Raw genomic sequence first — 22,793 nt, 5'->3', positions numbered from 1 at the left:
ATAGCATTGTTAAGTATGCTGTATGGCAGATCACTGGAACTTACTCATCTTTGGTAACTTTCCTTTTACCTTTCCCTCCTTTTCCTCACTGTCTTTCACTTTTGCCTTCACATCACTTCTAGTTCCATTCTCCATTTCCCCATCTCCAATGACCTAATGCGAAATGCCATCACTTTAATATCATTAACTGTCACAGGTCCTGTTCTACCGGCCAAACTCAGCAGGGGTCCTCAAACTTTTTAAACAGGGGGCCAGTTCACTGTCCCTCAGACCGTTGGAGGGCCGGATTATAGTTTAAAAAAAAACTATGAACAAATTCCTATGCGCACTGCGGGCCCGGGACGAGTCGGCTGCTAAGCAGGACAGGCAGCGGCACCCGGTGGGCCGGATAAATGTCCTCGGCGGGCCACATGTGGCCCGCGGGCCGTATTTTGAGGACCCCTGGGCCAAAGTATTGATAATCATAATATAGTTCCCTCCTGAAGGAGCAGTCAAGAGCCAAAGATTAAACTGACCTTATTTCTTACCACTGCCCGGCAACTTTTCTATATATTCTGGGAGTATTCTGTTTCTCTCTTAAACCATGTATCACACTGTATTGCATTCGTAGTGAATGTCACCCTCACTAGCTTTTCACCTCTTTAAAGGCAAGACATCTTTTCTTTAAATCCTTCGACTGAGCATAGAGCCTGACATACAGTAACTATTTAGTAATTGACAAATGAAAGGAAGGGAAGGGAGAGATCAGAAGGGAACAAAACAAAAAAGGAAGGAGGATGAAAGAAGTTAGTGAATTGTACTCAGAAAAGAAAATATGATACTAACTTTGTGGAAGCCAATTATTCATAGGCACTCTTACACAAAATCATTGTAACTATTCCTCAGTCTGCTCACTTGAAATGACCTGGCTCATCAGGGAGCATGTCTTAAGTTAACCTCACAAGCAAGATATGTGCCCGTCTGCAGATTAAGGGAAAAATTAAAGCAACTACTTGTTTTTTAAGGGTCCCAAATTCTATAAATAAAACCACCAACAAAAAATACTAAGTCAAACTAACCAAACAACCAACTTCATTTTTGTTTTCAGGCAATTTCAGGGAAACTTGTGGTATTGACTCCTTAGCTACATTTCTCTATTTTTCTTATTTCTCTTTGTACATATAATACTTATTTTAATGACTACCTTTCTCATAAATAATCCTTTGAAAATTATTCACTTTGAGTAACTTACCTGGTTTATTGAGTTACTTTGGTAAAATAACTTTGTGTCTTTAAATCAAAATATTGTTCCAGGAAATACGGGTAGTGTGGATCCTGGGCCCATTGAGACTGAATCTGAGTGTGCTTATTGACTTCTTATTGAACTGACCTTTATGAGTTTCTTTATTATATGCCATAGGAAGTAGCATACAGTAAATTTTATAGCTTTTAGCTGAAATAACTTATCTTGGTAAAACCAGCTTTGCTACTGTTCAAGCAGAACATTTCATAATGAGATTTTTTTTTTTAAATTAAAGGCAGTATAAATCTATTTTTAAATAATCCAAGAAAGTAATTAAACTTGTCTTCTATCTTGAAACTTAATTGTGGTCTGTCTTTAAAATAGTTACATAAGGCACATTAAAGAAGATTGATGTCAATTTTAAAATATCAATGCAATGGATACATTTCTGAGGGGAAAAAATTCATTCAACAAGAAAAAATCTGACTACACCAATAATCTAGGAAGAAACTGATAAAGTTGACAAAAAAAAAAAAAAAAACCCACAGCCCAAATACATCAAATAGTTCTATAGATGAATCATTCCCATGATAAATAGAAAAGGTTAATTTGGAGACTTAAATATAACCTTGGCAATAGTAAGATGCCAACAGCAAGATGTGAGATTAAGTGACAAAGAGAAACCCAATCTAAAATAAATCTCTAGTTAGTTGTACTCATTTTTTGCCAGTTGTAGTATACATGGTTTAAAAAGACAAGTCTTTTTATATAGTTTATTCATTATAATGAAAAACAGGGGACACTTCCATTAGGAGGTGGAATATAAATAATTCTCCTCTCATTAAATCTAGTCTGGCCTTATAATACCTATGTTCAATAGAATGCATTGAAATGATAATGCATAATTTCTGCCTCGATTGCTTGGAATGCTTGCTTTTCAGATGCTTCTTTTAAAAATGCAACTATCATCCTGTAAGAAGCCTGAATAAATGGAAATGCCATCAAATGCTGCAGGAGATACCCCAGATGAGCTCCTAGATGACTGCCAGCATTAATGGCTCCCCATGTGAGGGAGTCACCGTGGACATGCAGCCCAGCCCAGTCAAGCCTTCAGATAACCGCACATAAAAGATAACTGCCTCGTCAAGCCCTTCCCAAACCCCTGACCCACAAAATCATGTTTTGTGCTACTCAATTTTGAGATAATACATTATGCAACAAAGATAACCAAACCACCTGCCTAGACCAAAATCTCAATTCTAAGAAGCAACCCCCACCCTCACCCCTGCAAGTTCCTATATGGACCAGTGGAACTACTAATGGAAAGACCAAATGACAGTCCACCAAATGCAGACTTAATGAGTAGAGGTTAAAGGCTACAAGTGATTTTGTGATACCAGCCTGATCTCCTTAAAGGGCAAACTGGACCAGCTAACTCTAAGGATGCCTCATCATAGACTTACACTACACCAGCCCCTTACAGTGAAACCAGAGGACAGTACAAGGAATCCTGTAGATTTGAGGCCCCTTCTCTCTCACAGTCAAGAAATCATGCAAGCTGTCTCTATCTCCCACCCCCCATAACCCTCTCCATGACATCTGGGTGAAGGCCAGGGAAAAGAGTATGCAATATGAAAGGCGGGAGACTAAATACTTAAATGATTGCACTTTACCAGAAAGATCCTAAGATAATTGACAAAATTAAATTCAACCCATGCTGCTACTGAGGAAGATTATATTCATTAGAGAAAATTAAAAAGCCACTTATAATGTTTAAAAAGTTTGATCCAATTACTCACATACCTGTATTGAAATAATTGTGTGGGGGTTTTTTTTGTTTGTTTGTTTTTTTAAAGAGATCGCCCTAACCGGTTTGGCTCAGTGGATAGAGGGTCGGCCTGTGGACTGAAGGGTCCCAGGTTCGATTCTGGTCAAGGGCAAGTACCTTGGTTGTGGGCACATTCCCAGTAGGGAGTGTGAAGGAGGCAGCTGATCGATGTTTCTAACTCTCTATCCCTCTCCCTTCCTCTCTGTAAAAAATCAATAAAATATATTTTAAAAAATAAAAAAAAGAGATAAATTGTTTGGCCAGTGCGGCTCAGGAGGTCATGGTTCAATTCCATATCAGGGCACATGCCCAGGTTTCGGGCTTGATCCCTGGTCGGAGCATGCAGGAGGCAGCCAACCAATGATTCTCTCTCACCATTGATGTTTCTCTCTCTTCCTCTCTGAAATCAGTAAAATCATATATCTATATTTTTATTATTTTTTAAATAGATAAGTTGATTTTAAGCACTAAATTGGTATTGGTTATTACACATGCTGTATGTACCCAAAATCACTAGACACAGGCCAGGCTTTCTTTGTCCATAGGGTTTACAATATGGTAACAGCTGAAAGTCTAGGTGGAAATGGATGTGATAACTAATAATGTATGTTTAAAATAAATATTTATATCTTAAAAAATATCTTCCCTGATGGTTTGAATTATTTGAACAAAGAACAGGAACAAATATAAACAATCTAGATTTTAACTGATCATGTTTGTCATTGATAATAGCTGCCATTAGTAAAACACCAATTAAATAGCAATCTTTTTCATTCATTTTTCATTTTCTCTGGTACTTGCACTGGTCAAATAAAGTATCCCATTTTACAGAAGAAGATACTGAGGTTGGGAGTGTAAACTAGCCCTAGATTACTTGGCTAATAATTGCCAGAATCAGGCGTAATCCAAGTGTATTTGACCTCAAACTAGAACTATTCTGTTTCCATTACAACTGGATACCTTTCTATTGCTGTAGCCATTGAGATTGGTTTATATTCATTTTTACTTTACACATTTTTAATTTTTAAGATTGTACAGAGATAACCTCTTAGTATCCTTGGAAAGTGAAATATTGACAACAGCATGATTGTCAAAAATAATAAGTATGATTTAGGATTAAAATCGAAAAATACTTCACAAAGCAGAAAATGTCTAGCTCTTAAGCGCCATGGAAGCTTAAAGAATCCATGATGCTAAAATATTTTCATGTCAGGTGATGGGGGGATAACAAATACTAATATAGGTTATAGAAGTAGAATAAAGAACAGGTTACTTGGTTTCATTTTTGTTAAATTAATAGTTTAGGAAGGTGAAGTGTTTGGAGATGACTCTGCCCACGTGCAAAGTTTTTGCTTTAGAAAACAGTGCCAATGGCAAGCAGTGTGCTTCAGCATTTTCTACAACCACCTCTGCATGCGTTAGTATAATGAAGAATAGGGAAACCATTTGACTTTTTCCATGTTAAAAATTCAGAATAGTAGAAGCACAATAAATTAAAAGCATTTACAAAGGAAACTTAGAGGAAAAACTGCCTTACATAGTGTAAGTAATAAATATCTGTTGGTTTGATTTTTATTTAGAGAAAAGTGCTTTTCATTTTGGTTCATCTCTCCTGAGAATTCTATTTATATAATGAGTTGATTTACTGTGCCAACAATTTCATTAAGATTGCTATGCCTTTGCTCCTGACGAACCTCATGGTATCTTAATGGGATCTTAAATTTACCTGGCATTTTCTATCTCATTATTAAACCACCAATTTACAACTGCAACGTCCACAAAAATAATAATTTTATGATTCTCTCTGATATAGGTAATGAAAATAGATAACATTGGTAGTGTAGTATAAAGATTGCCTCATATAGTTTTTGGAGGCTACACAGTATTTTTTAAAGTTAATTGATTATGCCTTATAGGATGACTCCAAAAGAGGAAAAGAAATACGATTCATATTAAGTTGCATAGTTGAAAATTGCTAACAGAGTAAATCTTAAAAAGTTCTCATCACAAGAAAAAAATTGTAGCTGTGTGGTGATAGATATTAACTAGACTTAGTGTGGTGATCATTTTGCAATATATACAAACATTAAATCATTATGTTGTACACCTGAAACTAACATAATGTTATAAGTCGATTACATCTCAACAACAAATAAAGTTTTTAAATTCACTTACAAGTACATTTTGGAAAAGGCAAAAGATATTGAAAAAGAAAAAAGTGGTTGCTAGGGGCTGAGAGTAGAGGGCAGAGTTAGTATAAAGGGGCAGCAGAAAGGAATTTGGGGGGCACAGAATGGTTCCCCATCTTGTTTTTGGTGGTGGTTACATTACAATATACATTTGTCAAAACTCATAGAAGTGTGTATCAGAAACAATACATTTTACTGTATGTAGTTTATTTTTAAAACTTAAAGATTTCCAATTAAAAAACAGTTGATATTTGTGGGCAGTAACCAACTGTTTGATCTTACCTGAAAGCCAACATCTTTAAATGTGTAGCTATATCATATAGAACATGTGTTTTAAAATAGCTTTCTCATGATGTCATTTTTTAAAATTGACATGTCTAGAAATGTAAAGGAAAGAAAATAGATTTGACCTCAAAGAGCCCATGTGTTAAATCATTTCTTTCCCTTTAAACCTGGAAATATCAATTTAAGTGACAGACATAGAGAAAAATCTTTCACTTGTGAAACTGTCAAACCCTCTAGCACCAAGCCCACCCAGTATCCAGCCAGGGGCCAACAAGGTCTCCCCTTCATCCAGGCCTCCCTGATTTTTTGAGCTCCTGCCTCCACGGAGGATGTGTTTGTCTGGAAGGGCTCTCACACAGACCCAGGCTCCTCCCCACCTTGGGGAGTGGGTCAGTGGGGCTGAGGCTGTGGCTGCTACCTGTAGGGCCCATCCAGTTGCTTCTTAATAAGCCTTTACCTAGTGGGGGGGGGGGGGTAGGGGTGTCTGACTTGATTGTTTTTCTTTAGAACATGTGGTACTCTTTGTCCTCAAGTTGGTCTTGGTCATCAACAGGAAAACTCCTACTCTATGTCCTAGGAAAGCCTCACAGAGCAATAAGACCACAGGAAGAGAACTGCTCAACATCCTGTAACACATGTGGCCAATTCAGTGTTAGCCTTTGGCAAGGAATCGGGAGGGGGAGGAAGGACAGTTCAAGGAGGATTCGGGATGCTGCAGAAGGTCCTTGGCATGGCTGACAGTGAGGCCCGTGGAGTGAGTGCTCCTTGAGGAGAAGATCATGCAGTTCCTTTCACACTGGCACAAGATGCTCCAAGGGTATTTTCCAGTACATGAATGATGTGTTGGATAGGGAGGAGAACCTGAAGGCTATAATGAGCAGGCTTATTTGAGAAATGGGAGGCGAGAGTAAAAGGATAGCACATATGGACTGAGAAGGGAATTGCAGAATCCCAGAACTTGGAAGTGAAACAATCCTATAATTATTTCAGGTTGCCACGGAGGAGTGGAGCTGGAGCTTGCAGAGTTAAGGGAGCCACAGTAGGAGATGATGGTATTGACTGGCTCGTCACACCATTTGTTCATTTATTCATTCAACAAACTCTTGATGAGTACTATATGCCACATACTAGGCCTTGGAGCTATGGCAGGCAATGAACAAATATTTTCTGGTAAATGCAGGGATGGTAGCTGGGGAGACTTAATAAACAAGTAACGAAGGCACTGTAAGTGATTTTGGAGTTGAGACTGTCTGGATCTTGAATCCCAGATCCAGACACTTAGTAACAATGTGACTTATAAGTTACTTTTCCCATTTGTGCCTCAGTTTCCTCATCTGTCAAATAAAAATGCTAATAGCGTCTACTTCATAGGGTTGTTGTGATTAATGCAGTAATTAGTGTAAAGTCTTAGAACAGTGCCTAAAACATAGTAAGTACTCCATAATTATTAGCTATTAAAAATATAAATGGATACATACTTTAATGTCAGGTAGTAAAAAGTGCTATACAGGAAAATAATTCAGATAGGGGCTAGCGTGCGGTAGTGGGGTTATTTTAGATTAGGTGTTGAGGGGAGGTCTCTTTGAGGAGGTGACATGTGAACAGGGATCTGAGTGGTGTGAGCACAAGCCACGCAAAGGTCTGTGGGAAAGAGGAGTTTAGGTGGCAGGAAGGAAGAGCTTCAGTGCCTGGGAAAGGAGGTGGCGAAAACGGTGCTGAAGGCAACTGTGAACCAGCCCCTACTCTCCTGTGCTCCTCCCGTTTGTGCCGGAAGACAGGCCACCTGTGGGGCTCTGATCACCTGTGGCAGGCGCCCTGTTGGGGTGTGCAGGTATCTCTGTGGCAAATCGAAAATTTTAGAGATAGGGAAATGTGTGCTTAATGGCATGTTATATTTGTATCTATATAAAATACTACTATTCAGTTAGAAAATAGTCACAGCTCCACAGTCCCTCATCTTTTTTAAACAAAGAATGGTAACACAATACCTATAACAGTGTGTGTGTGTGTATCCTATTAAAGCCTGTAGTAAAATGAATAAATGTTGACGCTAAGGGGCATATATAAAGACTATAAATAGTCTCATGCGAGTTAGGATTTTTGCCTCCAAATGAGGCATGTCAGGTTTTGCTGCCAGAGAGTTACAAAAAAAAAAGCTTAGGCTTTACAGTGCTTTTTTATTTTGGAATTCCAGATAAAAGATTGTGACCCTTTAATAATTTTCAGGATCAGCCCTCTGGGGAGCAACATGTAGAAAACAAAATAAAAACCCAAACTGGAAAATCCGGATCCTTCTGCCTTAGCTGCTGTTTTTGAGATACTTCGTATTTGTTACGTATAAACTCTGTTAAGATCTTCTGCTTGAGCTGCCTTCAGAACTCCCTGTGTCAGGGACCACAGGGCAGTGCAGAGCGCGGCTTTGCCAGAGGGAGAAGCGAGGGTTTACAGAGCGGGTGGTAGACGGAGAGCACCAAGTTCCTGGTGCCAGAACGACCTTGTGCAAAGAAAACTTGTCCGTTTTCCCCCAAGTCAGCAGATGTTCTCAGGAAAACATGGCTTAAAACCAGAATGGGGGTGACGTCACAGTGCTCGAGTCTGATGAGAGTTTCCAAAGGCATTGGGTGTTCACAGCCCTTCAGAGCACACACAGCCGCTGAATTTATTCTCAGAAACTTCTGACATCAAAAAGGTACGAAGGGATACCATAACCTGAACAATGTTCCCTTTCGATCAAATACTTATCCGACGCTGCGCGCCAGAAGCTTCGAAATAATGTAACCTGCAACCCTTATCTCTAGGTTCTCCGGCTCTTGATGAGCCGCATGCTGTTCCCGCCTGATCCCGCCTTCCCCGGGGTCCCGGCTCGTCCCGCCGAGGGAGGGCGGGTCGGGCCTCGCCGCGGGCTCCGGCCACCAGGGGGCGCTGCGCCCCCCTCTCCCGGAGCGGCCGGCCGCCCGGTGGGTGTTCCTCTCTGCCTCTCGCGCTCTCTCCTCGCGGCCTCACATCCGGGTCTGGAGCGCGGCCGCTGTCAGTGTCGGTGCGGCGCGTCGGGGGCCGGGCCGGGCGCAGTCAATGGCGGCGCGGGGAGGCGGGGCTGCGGCCGCGCTAAGCCCGGAGCCCCCCAAACTTTAGGTTCGGAGCCCCACAACTTTCTGGGAAGTGCTGCCGCTCCGGGGGCGTGGACGGAAGGGGAAGCCGAGGCGGAAAGTCCAGGGGGAAGCGGCGCGGAGCCGGGGAGACTCGAACCCGCGGCGAAGGCGTGCGGAGTCCGCCCGAGCCTCGCGCCGCCGCGCCCCCGCCTCCTCCCCGCGGCCCCCGAGCGGAGCCGCGCGCGCTGAGCCCGGGACTGCGCGGGCCTCGCAGGCGGCGGCGGCCGAGCCCGGCCGGGCGACCTCCGGGCCCTGCGGCTCGGGCGCCCCCCGCGCGCGCGAGGCCGGGCTCCCGGGGGCTCCGGGCCGCGGAGGAAGCCGGGCCGCGCGCAGCCCCGCGGTCCCGGGGCCGGGCCCCGCGTGTTGCATGCGGGTGGGGGGCCGTGAGCCGGAGGCGAAGATGGAAGGCTTAACGCTGAGCGATGCGGAGCAGAAATACTACTCGGATCTCTTCTCCTACTGCGACATCGAGAGCACCAAGAAGGTGGCGGCCAACGGGCGGGTGCTGGAGCTGTTCCGGGCCGCGCAGCTGCCCAACGACGTGGTCCTCCAGGTAAGGTCGCCGCGTCGTCTCCGCTGCGCCCGGGGCCTGCCGGCCTCCGAGGGGTCTTTCTCGGCCGCTCGGGCCTCCTGCCATTGCCTCCGGGGGTGGGAGTGGGTGCCGTTTCCCGGACGGACGGCGGTGGGCAGGTTCCCCCCACACACACCTCACCCCTTCCTCCGCCCCGGCTGCACCGTCCTCGGCCGGGGCCGCAGGTGCCCGGGCCGCCGCACTCCGCCGGCCGCGGTGGAGGGGAAGGGGTCGCTCTTAGAGGATAAAAGTCAGGCAGAGATGCAGTGCGGCCGGGGGTCTGTTTATTATCTCTGAAGAGCCCGAGAGCTGGATCTCTCGGCTACCCCTCAGAATCTGTAATTTCCAGCCCTGGAAGAGCAACTTCAGTTGAAGAATCGTGGGTGGTTACCATGTCTTTGAGTCGTAAGTCTTGGTATATACACAGCTCTTCGGATCGTGCAGAGTAGTCATGTCATCAGTAGAGGTAAAATGTTTTTTAATTCTTGAATTAACCGAGCAGACACGATGAAGTGGATCTTAAAGATTTGGAAATCGAAGAAGCAGTGTTTCCAAAGAAGCTAAATTCTTAGGGAGATTAAAAAATGTGAACTCCTAGCGAGTAGTTCACAAGAAGATCGGGAAAAGAACTTACAATTAACAATAGAACGTGTGGCTGGTGTAAACGAGACAGGTTTCCGATTGGCTTTTGGTGAAACTTGTGGATTTGGGTTGGGAGATAAGTATTGAGCAGCTGGGGGTCAGAGGTGTTTATTTGCCTCCATCTGTAGTACTAGAGGAGCAAGCAGAGCGAGTTTTAAGCTTTCTCTATCACATCCGTTTTTAAAATAAAAGGCTTCCTAGAAGTTCTTATCTAATGTATGTGGTGGGCATTGATGTTAACTGTTTAATGATTCATAACTGCTAGTAAGAGTCTGTCTAAATAGCAAATCAGGAACAGGTTTTAAGCTTTCATCTTTATGATGGTTGAAACTAGTTATCAAAATCTCCAAAACTTAAAGCCCAATGCATAGTTACAGTGTACCGCAGAGAGCATTGAATCCGGAGGTTTGAGGCCTGGGGCTTTGACACCATTCTGTTGTTCACTAACGCTATGACTTTGGGCCAGGCACTTTCACTCTTCAGCATATACAATGAGAGTCAAGTTCTCCCAAACAGAAATTCCGGGAAGTATAGAAATTCACACTCTTTTAGAAGTTACCTGTGCAGTAACTGTGACTAAGATGAATGAATTCTGTCTTTTTTTGCATAATCTTGTATGTTTTATATTGCTTTTTTAAAATCTTGGGAGGAAAAGTTGGGTGTCTTACATACCAGCAGCTAGGATAGTCTCAAATTCATGTTGCTGAACAGGGAGTTTTAGGCTTTGGCTGCCACAGTCTCTGTCCCATATTCTTCTTTGTTTTTTACAACCCTTTAAAAAAGGTAAAAACCAGTCTTACCTCAGGGGCACACAAAACAGGGCCTGTAGTGTGCTGACCCTGCTGAAGACTGTTAGTTGTAGTGTGGGGTATATATGCTCTTCATATGGCTTTGGTCTGGTCAAAACATGGTCTTTTTGTAGAAATAAAACACACTTTCAACTCATTTAGGAACTAAAATTAAGGAGAAACTTCCCATGTTATATTTTGGTTTATGTCCTGGGTGGGGAACCTTTTTTTTGCTAAGGGCCATTTGGATATTGATAACATCATTCGCTTAATATAATTAACTTAATGTAAGTTTATGTTGCTATGAAAGAAGCTCCTAGGTTTATTGAATTTCGAATCCCACCTACGGTTGCCTTGGCAGGGCCAGACCAAATGATTTCTCGGGCCTTACATGACCCAGGGGCTGGCTATTCCCCACCCATGGTTATGTCTTTGCTGGGGGGAGCTAAAATAAACTGACTCATTTATTTAGGACTTTAAATGTATTATTTCAGATAGACAAATTTGTTAATTAACCTTTGCTTAAAATACGTTTAATTTAATCCACTTTATTTTCATGTTTTGCTTAATTTTATTAACATTGAAAAAATCTATTGCCTTTTTGTATAGAGAGCTTAAATAGCATAAATATTCAGGATTTAATTACAAGTTGGAAGCTATAAGAAATCCCTACAGCGGAATTCTTGCAGTAACATATACTGCAGTGGCATTTTGGGTATCTTGAAGGCAGTTTATCTAAAAATTGGCTTAAGACATAAAATGTGAGACAAAAGCGAGGGAATGTGAACTTAATTGGCTTAAGGGAGTTTGAGATTGAAAACATAGCCCTCCATTGCTTTCTAAGTGGAAAGCATTTGGGGAAACTCACATACTGTTGAGTTACCTCCCTACCACTGGTTGGGCATTGCATGGTATCAATAGGGTAAGAAGCTCTCGGGGACCTTGTAAATTACAGGAATATACATGTGTAACATAAAGCAAAATATGAATACCATAGGAGAGGTACAAAGGAAGTATGATCAGGAAAGGCTTCTTAGTTCTGATGGAGTTTAGTGTGGAGGAAGGGCAGGGGGGTTAAGAGGACTTCCAGGCAGAGAAAAAACATGACCAAAGGTGGAAAGTGTAGGAGCCTTTCCAAAGACTAGCAGACAGCTTGTACCCAAGGTAGAGTATGTTTTCCAGGTAATGGAACAAGAATTAGACCATATTAGGAAAGATTATAAGAACAGATGGAAGATTTCATGTTTCAATAAGCAGTGGAGCTCACTGGTAGTTTTTTACTTTGAGTGAGGAAAAGAGTAGAGGCTGGGCTTGGAGGCTGGTGCAGTGGTCTGGAATGGATGCTAGGTAATGGACATCCAAACTAGGGTGACAACAGAGGAATAGGAAAGGAGGAGCCAGATGAACAAACAGGTCTGTTATTGAAGAGCTTCTGAGTAGTCACTATGGGAGATGCTTTGTGGGATAATGTTTAATTGAGGCCAGATTATCAAGGCTGGGTGGAGAGCTTTGAACTGTGAAGGCAACAGGTAGTTGTAGATATAAGAGAAATGACACATGAAAGCAGTGCTTTGGGAAATCTTTAGGAGATCAGTAGAACGGGAGTTAGAGGGAAGAAACGAGATGAATTTGGGGACTGATTCTAAGTGCGTGTACGAACTGGTGATCTAGACCATGGTACTTAAATATAGGAGGTGAGGAGGCATTGGTGAAGACAATTATTTTAATCTCCAGGGCGGCAGTTGCCACAACTGGGGAGAGGGAGCAGTTCTGCTGGCATATGGTGGATAAAAGGGAGAGATGCTGCTAAACTTCCTACAATACACAGGACAACCCCCCAGCAAATAATTATCTGGCCCAAAATATCACTAGTGCTGAGATTGGACTTGTAGTGGCAGAAGGACAGAAAATGAAGCTAGAGATAGAGTACAGATTATGAAGGTAGACTTGGTGATATTTAGATGATATTAAGATGAAAGAAGACTAGGACAAAGATTATTCTCTGTTGGACCCCACTCACAATTAGAAAAGGGGCTGGAAGAGGGCCCAAATTTTAAGAGATAATGAGTTTGATGTCGGCATTTTGAGATAGCAATGCAAATCTCCAGGAGATGGTTGGAAACAGGTAGAGATTTGTCCACCTAAGTGCTAGTTCTTACAGTGAAGTTCAGGCGTCTGGGGTCTCTTTTTCATCACCTAAGTGTCTTGCTTGGGGGCAAGGGACAGATAGCTCCTCACACTGTGGGCATGCATCTACACACCAGGGCTTTGATTGATGGAGTCATTTTCAGCATTTGTTAATAAAAGTCGAGAGAAGGCTGAGTCATCTTGGGGAATGAGTCTAGGAACAAAGAACAGAGGGCCCAAAACTGAAGGAGGAATGAGCTGGCATTTATTGAGTGCTTATTATGTTTCTTTTACTAGGCAAGTAATTTTCATGGAGGAATTCATTTGATCCTTGCAACAACTCTGAAGTGGCTATTATTTTTGTTTTTTAACTAGGAACTTGATAAGCAGAGAAATTAAATAACTTGTTAGTGAATAGAGTCTCTCTTCCTTATCATTATTCCTTGGCACCTCTCAACTCTTTCTTTTTTAAAAAATATATTTTATTGATTTCAGAGAGGAAGGGAGAGGGAGAGGGAGATGGAAACATCTATGATGAGAGAAAATCATTCATTGACTGCCTCCTGCACTCCCCACACTGGGGATCAGTGAAAGAGCAACCCAGGCATGTGCCCTGACCCAGAATGGAACCGTGACCTCTCCTGATTCATAGGTTGATGCTCAACCACTGAGCCACACCGGCTGGGCTCAGCTCTTTCTTACTTTCACAGTTCATGTGATTGTTTTGCCCATAGTTCTTATGAAGACTGGATATTCTAAATTATTTGTTTTGAGTTATATATGGATTTTCTCCTTCACATAGTAAGTAGTTTCATGTATAATAATGTCTTGAGACACAGCCACTTAAGAGAAATAGGAAGATTGTTGAAGTTGTATCATGGGCACACAGACACACAATTTTACATTACTACAACTGTCAAACATCTTAAGGTATGTTTTGACTTTAAGGATTTGTTTATGGAAACAGTATGGCAACACAAAGCGAATATGTATAGCTAACACTTTGTAGAATTATGCTCCACACCAGAAAGGAACAGAACTCAGAGGGAGAAAAATCTGTCTTCATAGGATTTAATTGTAAGAAATTTTGCTGTCTACTGTGCAAGAAAGTATTCAGAGGTTTAAAAATATTTTTTTCCAGAAGTAATTTATTTTATTTTTTAAAGATTAGGGAAGGTATGCTATTTACCACGCTAATAAGTATGTTTCTTAGCTTTTGCTTAAAACCTCTATGCTGGGAAATGTTTTAAAGCTTCTTACAAACTTTGTGTAATAATTTGATAAAAGTTTCTAGTACTAACTGTTCCTTTGTTGAAGGTTATAAACAATGTACCCTATTAATGAGACTGAAAAAATCTTTTAGATCATTTGTGTTGAGCAATATCTTGTTAGACTATTTGAATAACACATTAAGTTAATGGGGGAAAAGTGATAAGAATTAAACATAAACCATTTTGTCTTTCTCTTAAAATTTGTTCAATTGTAAGAACTCATTAGTGATAGGATTAAAATAGGAAACAGAGCCTCATTATGCACTGGAAATTATAAACTTAATACAAATAAATGTCAGGTTTGTTATTTTGGAGTAGGCATTATTTTCATTTGTAATTCTTGAATCACTGAAGAATTATAAGAAACTATAAAAATAATCTTGCCTTAATTAGACACTTTCTTATACACAGTTGAAAAACCATACACTGTGAAAAAAGTCACACTTAATGACTTTATGTAGTGTAATATTTACTTTAAAAATGTCTCTTTTTTATATCACATTGTGCTAGGTTTGGTCTTTTATTTCCTTAACCAAATCCCACAGTTAGAATCTTAGTGTTTTGGGAATTCATTCTAAGTATTTTGATAGAGCAGTTAAAGAGCATGAGAGGTTTGTATAAGGAGCACTAAATATGGGGGGCAAGTTCCAGTCCTGTCTCTAGCTAGCTTTGTCACCTTGAACAAATCACTTACTATCTGGGTGTCCTCACTACATGAAGTGATTGGATTGGATTTTCAGACTCTAACCACAACCTTAAGAAAGTAGCACACAGACTTGAAATTAGTTGCTTCATGATTTTGACACTGGAACTGATTTCTTTTATATTCTTCGGGAGATTTGAGGTCCATCGTTCTTAGTTCTTTAAGGTATCTAGATGGCCAATGAGAATTTTAAGTGGGTGACAGACTTTGCATTTGCAGTGTTTTCCCTCATGTATGTTTCGTTCTCCATATTCTTTTCTGTGATAGATGCATTTTCATTTTTCTTTGCCCTACTTTACCTTTGTGTAAAAAATTTATGTCTGATGGGTTGCATACATATAGGCATGACCTAAAAAATCAGGATATAATAAGTTTGACTCAGAGATCTTTTTTTTTAAGTTCATACCATACACCAGATTCATTGGGATTTGATAAATTATAGGACTTAGATTAAAAAAAAAATTACATCTCCATTTTGTTTTAAGAATTGACTGTATGTTGAATTTGAGTTTATCTTATTAAATGATGAAACCAGAATTTATCATATATCTCCTTCTAACCTCTTAGGTTGTGGATTCCTTTGAGATTCTGGCATACACACTGGACATCTGCTTAGAAAATATAGTTAAGCAAAATTTTGTGTATAATTTGAGGTTGTCAACCTTCCCCCAACCTAGTCAAGCTCATCCCATGGACTACTACAGTAAGAAAGTTTTAAGGAAGAGCAGATGAATCTGTGAAATGCTGGATGAACATGTCTTCCTTAAAGTTTTATATATTTTTAATAAATACTTCTTCATGGTTACTGTTTATATTTGGGGTGTATATGCAGTGCTGAAAAACCAGAAATCTTCCTCTGCCTTCTTGGATTATACTTGTGTTAAAGTAAAAATGGAAAAGAACTGTGTACAGTTAATAGAGTATGATGGGGAGACTGTGGGGACCTACTTAGGAAGGCCTCACTGAAGAGACATGGACATAAAGTAAGGGAGAGAGAATGAGATGTTTCACATAGAGGGAACAGCATGCGAAGGGCCTGATGCTGTGAAGAGCTTAATGTGTTTGAGAAAATGAAAAGTTGGAATAATATGAACAAGAGCAGAGAATGGCTACAGGTCTTATACACAGCGATAAGGAGTTTGGATTACAAAATATTAAAAAAACCAATATCCCTGATGAACATAGATGCTAAAATCCTCAACAAAATAGTAGCAAATTGGATCCAGCAATGTATTAAAAAGATCATACACCATGACCAAGTGGGATTTATTCCAGGGATGCAAGGCCGGTACATTATTTACAAATCAATAAATGTGATATGTCACAGACAAATTGAAAGACAGAAATCACATGATCATATCAATAGATGCAGAAAAAGCATTTGACAAAACCTAACACCCATTTTTAATAAAAACTCAGCGAAGTGGAAATAGAGGGAGCACACCTCAACATAATAAAGGCCATATATGACAAAGCTATAGCCAACATCATACTCACTGGGCAAAAACCAAAATCATTTTCCCTAAGAACAGGAACAAGACAGGGATGTCCACTTTCACCACTGTTATTTAACATAGCACTGGAATTCCTAGCCACAGTGATCAGACAAGAAGAGAACATAAAAGGCATCCAAATTGGAAAGGAGGAAGTAAAACTCATTATTCGCAGATGATGTGATATTGTACATAGAAAATCCTAAAGACGCCACCAAAAAACTGCTATATTTAATAAATGAATTCAGCGGTGTAGCAGGATACAAAATTAACACCCAGAAATTGATGGCATTTTTATACACCAAGAATGAATTCTTAGAAAGTGAAACCAAACCATCCCATTTACCACTGCAACAAAAAAATTAAGATACTTAGGAATAAACTTAACCAAGGAGGTAAAAAACTTGTACTCGGAAAACTACAGGACATGGGAAAAAGAGCTAGAGGAAGATATAAACAAGTGGAAGAATATACCATGTTTATGGATTGGTAGAATTAACATTATTAAAATGTCCATACTATTAAAATACCAATGGCATATTTCACAGATCTAGAACAAATACTCCAAAAATTTATATGGAAACAACAACAAAAAAACACCCTTGAATAGCCTCAGCAATATTGAGAAAGAAGAACAAAGTTGGAGGAATCACAATACCAGACATCAAGTTTTACTACAAAGTCACTGTAATCAAAACAGCCTGGTACTTGCACAAGAACAGACATATAGACCAATGGAACAGAACAGAGAACCCAGAAATCGACCTAAGCCATTATGCTCAATTAATATTTGACACAAAGGAGGCAAGAACGTACAATGGAGTCAATACAGTCTCTTCAGTGAATGGTGTTGGGAAAATTGAACAGATACATGCAAAAAAATGAAACTAGACCACCAACTTACACCATACACAAGAATAAATTCAAAATGGATAAAAGACTTAAATGTAAGTTGTGAAACCATAAAAATCCTAGAAGAAACCATAGGCAGCAAAATCTCAGACATCTTGGCGGGGGTGGGAAGGGGTGGGGTGGGTGTCAATTGGGGAAAAAGGAGACATGTAATACTTTAAACAATAAAATAAAAAAGAAAAAATATCTCAGACATCTTACGTAGCAATATGTTTGCAGATGGCAAAGAAATCAAAGGAGAAAGTAAACAAATGGGACTACATCAAAATAAAAAGCTGCACAGCAAAAGAAACCATCAACAAAACAAAAAGGGAGCCCACTGTATGGCACTGATACATCTGATAACGGGTTAATATGCAAAATATATATAAGGACCTCATACAACTTAAAAGGAAGACAAACAATCCAATTAAAAAATGGGCAAAGGACCTAAATAGACACTTCTCCAAAGTGGACATACAGACGGCCAAGAGACATATGAAAAAATGCTCAACGTCACTGATCATCAGAGCGATGCAAATTAAAACGATAAGGAGGTATCACCTCACACCTGTTAGAATGGCCACCATCTACAAATAACAAGTGCTGGTGAGAATGTGGAGAAAAGGGAACCCTAGTATACTGCTGGTGGGAATGCAGACTGGTGCAGCCATTATGGAAAACAGTATGAAGTTTCATCAGAAAATTAAATATGAAACTGCCATTTGACCCAGTATTCCATTTATACCACAGAATACTATGCATCAGTAAAAAAGGCAACTTTCTTACCTTTTGAGATAGCATGGAGGGACCTAGAGAGTATTATGCTAAGCAATCAAAGCCAGTCAAAGAAAGACAGATATAACATGATCTCACTCATATGTGCAATCTAATGAACAAAAAAAATCCAAAGACAGAAACATGGAACAGACTGTTGAATCTCAGAGGGAAGGCAGGGGTGCGGGTGGGGAGTGGGGTGGGGTGGGAGGGTGGTTGGGAAAAGATAAACAAAGGAACTTGTATGCATATATGCATAACCCATGGACACAGACAATAGGGTGGTGAAGGCCTGGGACGGAGTGGGGACGGGCTAGAAAGGGTCAATGAGGAGAAAAAGGGAACATATGTAATACTTTCAACAATAAAGATTTTTTTAAAATGCGAAAAGATTTTGTTCAGCAGGTAGCATCATATGAATTATATTTTTAAAAAATTACCCTGCTGTATAGAGAAGAAAATACTGGGAAAAGCAGAAATAGATTGGTCAGTGGATATGCAGTAATTTAGGTAGGGGACAGTGACTTACATTAGTGGAATGGAGAGGAGTGGACTTACTTGAGATATTTTTAGGTGGTAGAAATAGGAGGTCATGATAATGGATTGGATGTGGAACTTAAGGAAGAGGGAAGAACTCAGGGGTATTGCTGGATGTTGTCATTTTGGATTGCTGGGGAAAGAATGGTGTTTTGTGTGTTTGTTTTTTTTATGTTTTAGTTTTTTGCTTTTATTATTTTGGAGGAGGGATAATGTGAATTCAGGAGTTTCCTTTAGTCCAGGGGTGGGCAAACTTTTTGACTCGAGGGCCACAATGGGTTCTTAAACTGGACCGGAGGGCCGGAACAAAAGCATGGATGGAGTGTTTGTGTGAACTAATATAAATTCAAAGTAAAGGAGTGTAGGGGAGAGCAAGAGAACCGGATAGAACAGCCGGATCCGGCCCGCGGGCCGTAGTTTGCCCAAGGCTGCTTTAGTCAGTCTTGAGTTCTCAGAAGCCTCAGATTGTCAAGTAGGCCTCTGTCAGAGAGAGCCCATGAATCTTACGGAACTCAGATATTTGGCTTGGATATATCAATTTGAAGCTTATCAGTGTATTACTGATATTTAAAGCCATGAACATAGGTGAAATCTCTGAGGAAGAGACTGAGAGTCAAGGTTTGGCTAGAAATAGAACCCTGAGGATCTCTGTACATTTTAAAGTTGGATAAACTGGAAGGTCACTAGGAAGGAGGCGTAAGAAGGACAGCCAGAGTGGTTGTAGGGAAATTGGAATGTATATTGGATCATGTCATGGATGCCAAGTAATGCAAGTTTTCAAGGAAAGGGTAGTTAACTGTATTGAGCTTGGCTTAGAGGTTGAGAAGATGTGGGCCATTGGCTTTGACAACCTAGAGGTCATCAGTAACTGAGATGAGCCAGTTTTAATGGCTTGGTAGAGATGGAAGCCAGATTTAAGTGACTTGAGGGGATACATGATAGCTCAGGCCTAGAAATTTGGTGTATAGATAGCTTTATAAACAAGTTTGCTATGAAAGGAAACAGATACGGTGTAGAAGATAGAGGTGTATGAGGATATAAAGGAAGTCTTTGTTGAGTGTAAGAAATACCGCAGCATGATTTTAGTTGTTAGGATTAATAAAAGAAGGAAGGAAGATGAGAGAAGTCCTTGAGAAAACAAGAAAGTTCAGGATCCTGACTGTATAGAGGATCAGTTCTTTGATAGGAAATGGATCATCCTCAATTTTAAAAGGAAGGAAGAAGTAAAAACATAAATATAGAGAGAAGTAGGTATATAGATTTAGTGGAGGGAAATTAGAATATTCTAGCCTAATGGCTTTTACTTTTTCTACAAACTGAGGCGAGTTTAACAATTCAGTAGTGAGAAATTATCTGACTATGAAAGTAAGAAAAACTATTCACCGTGTCATCAAAAGAAATAAAATATTTAGGAAGAAATTTAACAAAAGAAACACCAAGATGTTTTTACTACAGAAACATTGCTGAAAGAAATTAAAGAAGATTTAAATAAATGGAGAGACAGTCTGTGTTCATAGATTGGAAGATTTAATGTTGTTAAAGTGATGGTTCTCCCCAAATTGATCTGCAGAGTCAACAAAATTCTTACCAAAATCCCAGACTTTTTTGAAGAAATTGTCAAGCTGATCCTAAATTTATAAGGAGATGCAAAGGACCTAGAATAGCCAAAACAATTTTGAAAACGAACAAAATAAGAGACTTACCCTAGCTAATTTTAAAATTTAACTAATCTCAAATAATCAAGAACATGTGATTGGCATAAGGATGAGCATGTAGATTAGTGGAACAGGATTGAGAATCCCGAAATAATTCTTACATTTATGATCATTTGGTTTTTAAAAAAAGTGCCAGGACAGTTCAATTGGGAAAGAATAGTCTTTAAACAAACGGTGCTGGGACAATTGGATATCTGTATGTTTAAAAAATGGCCTTGGGCATATTTTTGTGCTATATACTTAAGACAGTACACAAAAATTATCTCAAAATAGATCACATACTTAATTGTAAAACCTAAAACTATAAAAATTCTAGATGATAACATAGAAGAAAATCTTTGTGACCTGTGTTAGGCAGAATTCTTAGATGTGACACCAAAAGCATGAATCTTAAAAGAAAAGCTGATAAATTGGACTTCATTAGTATTTTTAAACTTTCACAGTTTAAAGGATACTTAATATAAAAAGTTAGGCCACAGAATAGCAGAAAATATTAGCATGTTAAAAACATGATAAAGTTCTTTAATCTCAAATACATAAAGAAGTCTTACAACTCAATTATAAAAAATTATATTAAAAATGGGGAAAAGACTTTAATAGATATTTCACCAAAGAAGATAATATGAATGGCCAACCCATATGAAAAGATGTTCAGTATTCATCATTAGGGAAATGCAAATTAAACTACAGTGATATGCTGTTACACACTCTAGTGGCTATAATTAAAAAGACTAACATGACATAGTATTGGTATTGTGGAGGAACTGGAATCTTTATACACTGCTCTTGGAAAATGGTTTGGCTGTTTCTTAAAAAGTTAAACATATGCTCATTATATGAACCAGCAATTCCACTCTTAGGAATCTACCCAAGAGAAATGAAAATGTGCATGCAAAAAAGTGTAAATGTCTGTTTAGCAGCATTATTCATAATAGTCAGAAATTGAAAAGCAATAAAAATGTCCATCGTATGATGAATGGATAAACAATATGGTATATCCATGCAATGAAATTCTGTTCTGTAGTAAAAAGGAACAAATCACTGATAAATGCTACAACAAAGGTAAATGCAAACACTTAAGTGGCAGAAGCTAAACACAAAGGAGTACATATTGTATTTGCTGTCATGATGAGTTTCTTTTCTATATTGAGATATTTGCAATCTATTTTTTATAGTTTTTTTGTTTTCTTCATAATTTTTATCCCAGGTATAATATTTATCTAATCTAAATCATCAAGAAACATCTTTATAAGATTATATTATCTTCCCTGGCCCATGTGGCTTAGTTCAGCGGTTGCCAACCTATGGTCCACGGACCACTGATGGTTCGTGAGATCTGAAAGGTTGACGACCGCTGGCTTAGTTGGTTGAGCATTGTCCCATGGACCGAGAGGTCCCAGGTTCCAGTCCAGGTCAGGGTACACACCGGGGTTATGGGCTTGATCCCCAGTAGGGAGCATGCAGGAGGTAGTTGATCTACATTCCTTTTCCTCTCTTCCACTCCTTTCTCTCACTAAAATGAATAAAAACATTTTTTAAAAAGATTGTATTGTCTTTTATGGAACTAGAAAGGTACTTGAAATAATAATCTAAAACTATAAAATACCATTCATGTTTTGTTTTATTTTCATTTGATATCCTACTTCTTTGAACTTTTTCCTGATCTTCTCAACCAGATAACCCTCCTGTAACCTTCCCACATTATTCTATAAGTTTGCACTTATATACATCTTATACTTTTAGCCTCCTGTTCAGGTATATATGTTTTTCTTAAAATGTGGCAAGCAACTTGGAAGTGTTAGCTTATTCTTGTTTGTTTCGCTCATATCATTCTGTTCATGATAGGCACCCAAAACACATTGGACTGGTTTATTTGGCACTTCAGGGCTTCATTTCTCATCATTACATTGGTGAGTCCTAGCCTTACCTCTTCACTTGGTCATAATACTTTAAAAATTCCAAACACCAATGAATGAACCTTTTAAACAATATGGAACCTCTGAGACCAAATTGTATAGATCTTTCAGTTAGACTGTATGTTAGTGAAAACTTGTGAAGTTATTCAGTCAGGTAACTCTAGTCAAATATAGTGAGCATGCATATTAATAACTTTCCTTTAAGGTGCTGTACCTTAATGCTATTTTCCTCTTAGTTTTTTTTAAGATATCAGGTTTACTTCAGTAGTAAACTCACATGAGCTTTTTTGCCTTTCTTGAAGTATAATTTCCAGTTCATGAACTTGATAATGAACAGGCAGTGGTAGATAACTAATTTAAATAAGGAAACAGGTCAGTAGTTTCTCATTTAATTTAGTTGACTCTTTTGGAGGGAAAGCATAGCATTCTCATAAAATGCATGACAATAGTGAAAGCATATCAAATCTGAGTGGTTATGCCTAACCAGCCTTAAAAATTATCTGCCGACTCACCCTCACATCTCACAATCTTGTTTCCTATTATTCTCCTAATATGGACTTTGTGTTCCAACCCAGCAAATCCGTTTTGTGTTTCTCACAGTTACTTGCTCTATATCAGTTTCTTTTCATCATGCTACTTTTTCCATGTGCGGTACCCTTCCCTCGTAACTTCCATGCTTCCATCCTCCC

The 22,793-nt window shown here is 39.5% G+C and overlaps 1 protein-coding gene across 16 annotated transcripts in view; it reads left to right on the top strand.

Moving 5' to 3' along the window:
• Positions 1-8,656: 8,656 nt before the first annotated feature.
• The window catches only part of REPS1 (RALBP1 associated Eps domain containing 1), a 77,858-nt gene continuing 63,721 nt past the window's right edge, over positions 8,657-22,793 (top strand). For 12 of the 16 annotated variants that reach the window (XM_080665286.1, XM_080665285.1, XM_080665287.1 and 9 more), the window contains exon 1: positions 8,899-9,226. In XM_080665286.1, coding sequence (XP_080521412.1) covers positions 9,041-9,226 — 186 coding nt within the window. In that variant the 5' untranslated portion in view covers positions 8,899-9,040. Of the gene's footprint in view, positions 9,227-9,664; positions 9,711-22,793 lie in introns of those variants that run through there. The other 4 variants (XM_080665290.1, XM_080665298.1, XM_080665292.1 and 1 more) reach the window with 4 other exon arrangements.

This window comes from Plecotus auritus (genome assembly GCF_963455305.1).
Source record: "Plecotus auritus genome assembly, chromosome: 4".
Lineage (NCBI taxonomy): Eukaryota > Metazoa > Chordata > Mammalia > Chiroptera > Vespertilionidae > Plecotus > Plecotus auritus.
Note: the sequence above shows the minus strand (reverse complement) of the source record. Positions and strands in the feature narration are given on the sequence as shown.